The 9,794-nt window shown below is 42.7% G+C and overlaps 1 protein-coding gene across 1 annotated transcript; it reads right to left on the bottom strand.

The window, feature by feature from the left end:
- Positions 1 to 3,575: 3,575 nt before the first annotated feature.
- On the bottom strand, positions 3,576 to 6,413 carry LOC105032983 (ACT domain-containing protein ACR8). Its single transcript, XM_010907591.4, has 4 exons — positions 6,052 to 6,413; positions 4,807 to 5,629; positions 4,582 to 4,686; positions 3,576 to 4,454 (listed from the first exon to the last, which is right to left on the bottom strand). Exons 1-4 carry the CDS (start codon positions 6,102 to 6,104, stop codon positions 4,101 to 4,103), a joined length of 1,335 nt encoding a protein of 444 aa, XP_010905893.1. The 5' UTR covers positions 6,105 to 6,413; the 3' UTR covers positions 3,576 to 4,100.
- Positions 6,414 to 9,794: the final 3,381 nt, after the last annotated feature.

Here is a 9,794-nt window from a genome sequence, read left to right as displayed (position 1 = left end):
TCATCACTCATAAAGTCTATCAATTAGCTCCATTCATTAATGACAAACCGGAATCGAAATCCCATTCTATACCTACCCCACTCCTCATTGGTTAATATTATCAAGAATCAAAATCCCACCATCCCATGCAAGTGGCAAGAGATGATACCATCCAAGCAAGTGCTTATTAATTATCTCGATTTTTAAAAATACGTCATCCTAAAGAATCAAATCCAATGCTGCTAAGCAAAGAAATTCGACTCCTAGGGCAAGTCCCAGTTCACCAAGACACCGATGGAGGTAGATTAGGTTATGCTTGTTGCTAGAACAAATAATTGTATTATGGTTTGCACTATTTATTGTAGACACAAGAGCGGTTTCATCATCATCAAGGGCTATAGAAAATTCAAACTACCCGGCCACCTAGATTGAAGTATCAAACAACTCCGAGAGGCTTTCCCACATGGAGCTATTGGCAAGTCAATAAAAACTCCTCTCTCTCTCTCTCTCTCTCATATCAATGTAGATGTCGGCAGCTAAGAACATAGAGCTGGCGTGGGAACGAAGAGAGCTCTTGGTCACGAGCAATTAACTTTAATGAGGCTGTCATCTTGGTACGGAGGCCTGCGTGTCCATAGGTTGATAGCCTTTTCATATATGAGCTGCCTGCACAACATTGATGTATAAGCATGCACAACGCAACGCTGAACAAGTGAAAACTGTAGATGAACGCGCTGATGAATGAGTTAGTACGAGGCCACAAACTGTATGGATGTGGAGTTGATGTCAAATAAATGGCTCCTCAGAGTACAAGCGTGGGGGCTTCAAAACAGTTACTGATGGAAAATGCGAATGAAAGGTTACTTGATAAAGAAAATTTGGATTATATGTTCCCAAAAATTGTTGAATATCATAAATTATCATTTGCAGTGAACATGGTGTTTCTAATTTTCTGGTGCATATCTAAGCTATCAATCATGATGAGCTGACATGTGGCATCAAAAGAGAGAGATAGAGAAAAAAAAAATCTTAGTTGAACAAGTCTTTCTTGAATCAAAGATCAAGAGTTTAATTTTTACTTAGATTACTCAAGAGTCCAATACTAGTAAGATCAGGACTCGATATGACACACATATATATGATATCATATAACACTCTCTTCTTTCTTTATTTCAGATTGTATTCTCCTCTATTATTCTCTAAGGTAGTGTTTGGATATCTAAATTTTACTTTTGAAATAGAAATACGAATTCTCAGAGAATAGCTATTTCTCCTTATTATTCTAGATTTTTGTTTGGCTGGAAATCTGGTATTTCAGCCCTTACTCTAGTACAATTAATATAGTATTATTTATGTGCCAAGATGGTATTCATTAAAGGCCTAGAATAAGCAATTCTATGGTCCATCATGGAACTGCTAAACTAGGGTTGTCTGAAATTAGGGAGGATTGACCGAAATTGTTAAACCACGATGGCCCACCACCACTTTTTCATCTGTTTGGCGGAATAAGCTTGATACTTAGATTTAAGAATTTCATGGACTTACACTTAGATACACAGCTGCCTACAAGCTTATGAGTCCAGAATGGATCTGTGTATTAGTGACAAACCAAGATATAAAAGTTTTAACATAGAATTTTTGTTACCCGTTGCCACTCAAAACTTTGACTTGATGGGTTGACGAGTTAATGGGTAAGTTGCTCTACTTGGTTAGACCGAAGGAGCATAACATAATGCTGGAGCTGATTTGCAAATACAGAAAATGACTAGACAATCGTCACAATATGTTCAATTGGAGGCTCTCCGATATTTAAATCAAATAGAATTTTGAGAGAAAATAGGAGAGATGAGAAAAAAATAGAAATTTAAAAGTATGATACTTAGATTTCTCATCATACTTGGAGGTTCTCGTGCCTGGTATTTATAGAAGAGGACACAAATCTACACGGTTAGGATAATATTATTTACAGATAAATAATTAAGCTCTTTCCATATCGGTTGATCAAGATAGTTAAGATGTTTCTTTTCGGATGTTCGACACTTTCTTTATCCTGATCAATCACAATATTTTTTTTCGGATTTATTGAGATTGATATGAGTGATAACTGATCATATAGATTGTTGAGAGATTTGATTGATTGTTGATTTTGCTAGACATATATCATCATCTAACCATCGGATTGAGCTGTAGGTGAGATTTTAGGGATGGCAAATCCGAACGATGTTATTATCTATACTATCAAAATACTCAATAGTGCAGTTTGAGTAAATTTGGGCGATACAACATAAACAATGCCGACCCGTAAATTACACTGGACAATCAAAGATCCTTAAGTGGCCCTGATCAAGAGCACTTCACCTGTTAGAAGCTAAATTCTTGAGGAATTATTAGGTTATTGGCATAAAAAGAAGGGGAACAATGGTTCAGCAATGGATGCAGGCATGATTAGAGATCGATATGTTCTCTCTTCCACCATTTTGTGCATACGTGGTAACATAGCAATTGCTACTGTAAAATCATCAGCGTCGAGATGATGCCAGTTGGGTTCCCGTAGTTCTATATAAAACTCCGCAGCGGAAAGATATATCTTGAGCTGACATTGTCCAACATCTCTATCTAGGCCTTCCACCTATAATTTGAATGTGGATGCAGGACTTTTAGCCAATAATCCAATTGCAACTCGAACGGCATCAATCATGTTGATTTCAGTTACCACGTCATTTAGAGATGAAGATACTCATTAAAATCTGTAACCCGATACAACTAATGATGAAATATATCCAACCTGCCACCTTACAGCTACAAGCCGAATTCATGATATACTTGGCAATCATGGGGCTCAGGTTATATCTTTCGCATGAAAGATTGATTGAGCTTTGCTGCCGACTATTGGATTATGCCCCATGTAGATCTCAAAGCAAACACTCTAGACTCCTGTATTCATCCACCTCCATGATATCTCAAAGAGGCCATTATGCAATTCAATTGTTGATTCACATGAAAGATTGAAGATTTTTCACATGAAAGATTCAAGTCATCTGGGATCATGTATATCAAACAGGACAATTATCTGACAAACTAATATTACATACTTTTGTCTAATTTCCATATTGTCAGTCCTTAACTAGATGCATGCATAGCATGCAAAATTTCCCTTGTTAGATCGATGTTCACCCAGTCAATTTCCTTATAAACAGTAAGCAATTCTCTTTCAAAAATTGACTAACTATATATTTTAGTTGACAGACCAACAATTGCACTGAATTTTATCCTGTTATCTGTGCTACCCAGCTATCAATAGAAACCACCTTATATCACGCAGCAGCCTCCATGGAATGCATCCATGGCTCGGATGCAACATACTACCAGCCGTTCAATTCCAAACTCCTCCTCCCCTGACCTTTCTACCATCAAAACAAGGACAGCAGTCACTGTCACCGTTGAACTACTGCTCCTACTTAAGAACTTGTTGATCAAATTTTAATCGGCAGTAGGTGGGGATAGGTCTGAAGTGCTGCAGTCTGAGGTCTCAGGTACAAACACGTTTTGGCCTCCAAGGACAAGAAGAAAGTATCCTAGAAACCAAACAAAGATCAAAAAAAAAAGAGAGCAAGCAAATGCATCCAGTCAAACATTTCTAGTACTAATTCCTTATGTACAAAGTCTGTGTACGTATATGTGAAACAGAGGAACACATTTGGACCCACTGTCGGAGATCTGGACACCACCAATGCCTCCACCACCACCACCACACAATCTCACTGGCCAGCCAGCTTCCTATCACCCAACCAACCCAACTCTGTTTTTTCTGTATACTTCTATCAGCCTTTTAGAAGTTTCTTCTCCTCTTTTTTACAACAATGCACGGTGTGGGGCCCCCAAATTCTCACCATCGCATCCACAGACAGTAACAGCCCTGACCGTGGACCCGGTTTGCTCTCCTCTGCGCAACTCATCGCTAGCTTTCCAACCTTCTTTTTCCTATGTACAAAACCATACCAAACCAGAAAAGACCCGACCCAATAGAAGGCAAGGTACATTATCGGCTAATATGCACCCATCCACACACCCAATTGGTCCACGGATTCCATCCCCCCACACCCTCGATATGCCTTTTGTCCCTAAGAACAGGATCTGATGAGGCCCAGGTTATAGAGATTCCTCTTCACGAAGCTCCCCAGGTAGAACAGCGCAGCCCCACCGCCGGCTGCCGCCTCGTGGCCCGCCGGCCTCGTCCCGCAGACCCGCTCGTTCACCTTGAGACTCTCGACGCCGATCTTCTGGATCACCGCATCGATCATCTTGGGGTCGGCCGGGTGGCCGGCGGCATCGGTGACGTAGAACACGTTCGTCGCCATCTGGCCTTTGGTGGAGACCTCGGCCCTCGTCACCGAGAGGCCGTTCTCCCGGAACGTCCGGGTCACGTCGGCGAGAAGGCCTCGCCGGTCCATCGTGTGCAGCTCCAATCGCAATCCCTGAGATTCACCCACGAGAGGAATCAAATCTAATTGTAGTTGGGATTAGAGAATCGGATGCCTATCAGGCTTTCTTTCTGGGAGGGAATCGAAGCTAATTTATTGCAAAGAACGGTGAGGAAGGTACCTCGGATGCTCTGCGCTCGATGGCAGCTTGCAAGCATTGGATCACACGCTGCCGCTCTGCTTCCGAACTGATTGGGCTCCCATCTAGATGCCTGATGCAAAATTCCTGGAAAGAAATAATTGGTAAATTCAAGAATTAACTCCTAATTCGAATAGAATCCCCCAAAAAATTACCGAATAAAGTCGAAATTTAACCTAAAAATGGGGGAAAATCCGAAAAATTTACCAGGTGGGCTCGATCGCCTTCGGTATCGATGGTGCCGTGGAACACGACGTACTCCATGTCGGTGAGGGTACACATGACGTCGAAGAGCAGCTTGGGGCGATCCCCGCACTTGATGTTGACGATCGAGTACCCGCGCTCGGTCCGGTGCTGGACCGAAACGATGGACGGCTGCGACGACGATGCGGAGGACGAGAAGGTGGTCTTGGCGGAGGAGATGCGCTCGTAGTCGCGGTCGGCGAACATGAGCTGGTGAAGGCGGCGATCGGAGTGAGTGAGCGACGGCAGAGGCACGGTGGCCGTCTTGGCGCCGCGGATGTCGTGGTCGCCCTTGAGGACGTGGCGGAGGCGGGCCTCGACGCGGCGGATCCGCTGGGGATCGTCGATCGGGGAGCCGGAATCCTCGTCCCGGACGAAGATGAGGGCGGCGATCCGGCCATTGTGGGTCCAAACCTTGGCCTCGACGACGGCGCAGCGGAGGTCAGCGAGGACGGCGAAGACCTCCGAGAGGAGGCCCGGGCGGTCGGTGCCGGTGAGCTCGAGGGCGGTGAGGCCGTCGAGGGTGGCGGAGCGGGGTGTGGCGCCGGGGGAGAGGGACTGCTCGATGTAGGAGATGACGGAGTCGTCGGCGAGCTTGCGGCCGATGTGGTCGGTGACGTGGAAGACGTCCATGAACCAGCGGCCGTCGGAGGAGATGTAGCCCTTGTTGATGGAGAGGTCGAGGTCGGTGAGGACCTGGACCGCCTCAAGGAGGACGCCGTGCTTCCGGGCGCTGTCCACCTTGACCAGGGTCGCCGTGGGGCACACGGCATTGTCGATGACGACTCTGCAACCAAGCAAGCAAGAGGACAAGTAAGTCAACCGAGGAGAAAGAGAGAACGTTCCAGATCTATTAGGGAGTGGAAGTAATTAAACAAAACACCGGTAGGCATGTGGAAAGAAAATCGGTGGAAGACTGGAAAATGGGACGAAGTCGGAGATTTGACGCAGAAACGGTCCAAAATATCAGAATCAGTGGGAATGAAGGATGAATAATAATTTTCAAAGAAGCAAAACTTTAAGGGATGAGGCAAATTTAGCAGAGGAGGAAGAAGAGCAAATTAAGGAAAAAGATGACTGTAAAACATCAATTAAAAGGCTGAGGTAGTTCTGAAATGAAGGAGAAACCAGTACGGAAATAATAATAGACCTGAAGAGGGGGCCATAAGAGCAGAGTCTGAGAGAGAGAGAGAGAGCAGGGATACTGACCTCGGAGTATTCATCCGACTGAGAAACTCATCCAAACACGCCGGCCATTCCATCTCCTTGGCCCTTCTAATTGGCTCTCTAAAACCAGGCTTCCTCTTTGCAGAGACCCCTTTTCCCGTTCTTCCCTCGCCTCTAATTTGAACTCTCTCCCTCTCTTCTTTCTTCTCTCGCTCTCTCTATCTCTATCTCTCTCAATCAAACGGATCCGGATTCGGGACGAGATCCCCAAGGCTACAACAAAAACTGAACCAATGTTTTAATCGCCCTCCTCTTCTCCTCTCCTTCCCTCCCTCCCTATCTTTCTCTCTCTCCTCTAGCTGTTGCTGGGGTAAAAGCACGCGGTTCCCAGTGGTGACAACCCACGAACCCAACCCCGGACCCGGGGAGGGGGGTGGCTTTCATATTTAAATCCTCGCCTCCAGGCCATAACGACCGTCACATGGCGTGGGCAGTGGGCTGACCTAACCGCCAGGCGACAACTATAACCCGGACCGCGGGCAGCCCCCGCCACGTAGAGAGCACACCAACTTCCTCTCCTACTCCCCCCTTTTCTTCTCCCTCAAGTCACCCTTCTCTACAAGTGATCACCATCTTATACCTCCATCATATCATACGTAGTATATATAAAATTTCTAACTAATTTGGCCTGGCGAATGGACTTGCCCTTCCCCGTGGTTCCACGTGGCACGAGGAGTGGGTGGCCCCGCTATTTGGCTTATTCCGCAAGCGTAGCACTGGGCTGCCGGAATTATGGTCCCTCCGCCCCCCATGTCGCCTCATGCGTCATTTCTTTCTCGTCGTTACGGCCGTTGCGGGTCTCCGGCGTTCCGGTCTCCCCGCCAGCTTCCTAACCAACCTTCTTACTAATTATTATGCCCCGATCGAACTCCCCCAGAGCTGCATCCAAATGCCCAAACCCGCCGTCTAACTAATTAGCTGGTCTCAAGTGCTAACCACTTCCTCTTACCACAAAAATCTTCGAGTCCTTGCCCTTGCCGTGAATTGCTCGTGGAATTGGGTCCAGCATCTAATCCTTGCCGCCACGTGTAATTATAAGAGAGCGGATCTCGTTACCGTCTTGCTGTTTGAAATATTCCAACCTGTATTCAACTAACTCGAAATAGTTTAAGGAACATTAATGGTGTTTTGGAAGCGGAGGAAACGATGGTTCGATTGGGCGCCGCCTGCGGTCTGAAAACCGGAGTCCTAGATGGGCCCCACCACGTGAGGACATTTCGGTGGGGGAAACGGTCCTGGTCCGGTCCTGTACCGGACCGGACCGGACCGGACATCTGATGCGTACATGACACGGAGGGGCGCGTGTACGGGGACACGTGTCGGATCTCCATTGGCAGGCAGAGGCGTGGAGGCACGCGCCCGTTCATGTGCCGCCATTAAGACTCGGGAGACACGTGTCGGCCCCGGGGGTGTCATGTGACTCCGCCGCGTCAGAGTCCACGTGCTGCCGTTGCGCTGCGGAATCGTGCTGCCCACCACGTGCAGTATTCCTTTGCCTCCCACTGAATTAAATCGGTTATTTACAACGGCGGATATTAAATGGGCTAGTGGGCCGCACGATCTCGCGTGATCCCTCGTGATTTTGACGCGTGGGTGACACGTCTTCCGTGTTGGCCATTAAGTTTGACGGAGGGGGGAAACGGTCAGCGGAAACGACAGCGAGAAGCGATGCAGCGGCGTGATGCGTGGCGTGTTTTTTTTTTTTTTCCAGGAAAAAGGCTAAAAAAAGAGATGGCGGGAAAAAGGCCAGTTTCCCGCCATGGAGGTGGATCTTTGGCTCCACGTCAGCGGAGGTGTGGGCGGTGAGTATCCCCATCGGTTTCGGGGAAAGCTGTTAACGTGTCAATATATCCAATGGCCGAAAGGAGAAAGAGAGAAGGAAAAAAAGGATCGGGTGCGGAGGCATACCGAGAGGCAGGAGAGGGGAGGGAGGAGACGTGATAGCGACACGTGGAAGGATGGTCCTACGTCAATCCCATGGAATGCTTTCTAATTTCACATCATGGGATGGTGATGATTGAACGGTTGCCGACCTGGCAGGAAGGTGATCCTCCAACGGCCAGTGGGATCAAGGTTTTCTTCGCACAGATACGCTTGTAGGACGACCAATTGCCGACATGAAAATGTTTTTGTTTTTTTTTTTTTTTCTTTTGGGGTAGGGAGAGGGAGGAGGAGATTATTGTAAATATAAAAAAAAATTAATAATTTTTTTCTTGATCAATTTACTTATACTCCCGTACTTCTTTATATAATTAGTTTTTATCTAGATAATACTCAAGGATAAGGATCCAATCTTTATAGAATAAAAAAAATTATTAAAAATTTATATTTTTTTAAATAAGTATTTTTCATACAATATTTATACAAAAAAATAATTTATTTATATTCTTTTATATATTAGAAATGGTCTTGAAATTTATTATTAATGTTGATCCATCCATATTTTCTATAATTCTTTTGATTATATGAATATCATTATATAGTAATATTATATTATATTATTTTTAGATTATATTATATTTTATACTATATTACATCATATTATGTATTATTCTATAATATATAATAGAATTTATTATCATTATTATGTTACTATTATTATTATCCAATTGGAGGTATTTTAGGAATAAAATAAAAAATATTTTTTCAACAGATAAAAAAATATCTTACCCACCTTCTAATATGGATAAATTTTTTTCTCCATTATATGATTAAATACTATATTTAAAAAATTAATTTATCAATCTAGAGAAGCATAAGAATATAGATAAGTTGGTCAATAAAAAAGTTGACCAACATTTTCATGATATTCATCTACTAAAAAATATATTCTAAAATGGACGAAAAGTCCTACCCACCTAGAAGATGAGTATGTTATTTCTCCATTAGCCGAGAAAACCATCTTTTATATTAATTTCTAAAATACCCCTAACCCTATAATAATATATATATATATATATATATATATATATATATATATATATATATATATTACAATAATAATATAATATGATAATATAATATAATATATAATAATATTTATATAATAAAGGATATCATATAAAATATGGATATATCTAAGTAATTTATTCAGAAAAGTAATAATGCAAAAGAACAAAAATAATAAATTCTCAAGCAATTTTTCAAAGCATAAAAGAATATGAATAAATTATTTTTCTATCTAAATATTGTCCAAAAAATATTTTTTTGATTAAATTTTTCAAAGAATGGCTCTTATGATACCACATTTTATTATCTAGATTATGATGACCAATATGCCCCAAAAACAACAACTAATATAAAAACAACTAATGTGATAAGAGGAATTAAAGCTGGCATAGTCATTTGTGCAGTTCAAAAACTCCCATTGACACTCTCTACCGCATTTTCTTTTCGCTCACCAAAGATTTAACAAATGCCACGTCTTAACATCAACACCATCTTCTACCAAAATTTTAAAAAAAAATCAACATCATCATTCACCATTATAATGGCTGTCATAATTATTACTGGACAAAGATTTCTACAATGAGATTGTTCTAGTTTTAAATGATAACAAATTATAATAGTTATTTTTGTCATTAGCATAGACAGTAGCAGCCAAAAAAATACACTTTTAATTGCCGAAATCACAATTGATCTAATAAGGAATATCTTTTATGAGCTAGATGAATCAAAAATTACTTTTTCAACTAGAAAGAAATAATGCTTTAAAACATGTTTTA

The sequence above is a fragment of the Elaeis guineensis genome, chromosome 4 (genome assembly GCF_000442705.2).
Source record: "Elaeis guineensis isolate ETL-2024a chromosome 4, EG11, whole genome shotgun sequence".
Taxonomy (NCBI): domain Eukaryota; kingdom Viridiplantae; phylum Streptophyta; class Magnoliopsida; order Arecales; family Arecaceae; genus Elaeis; species Elaeis guineensis.
This window is presented reverse-complemented; position numbering and strand designations above follow the sequence as displayed.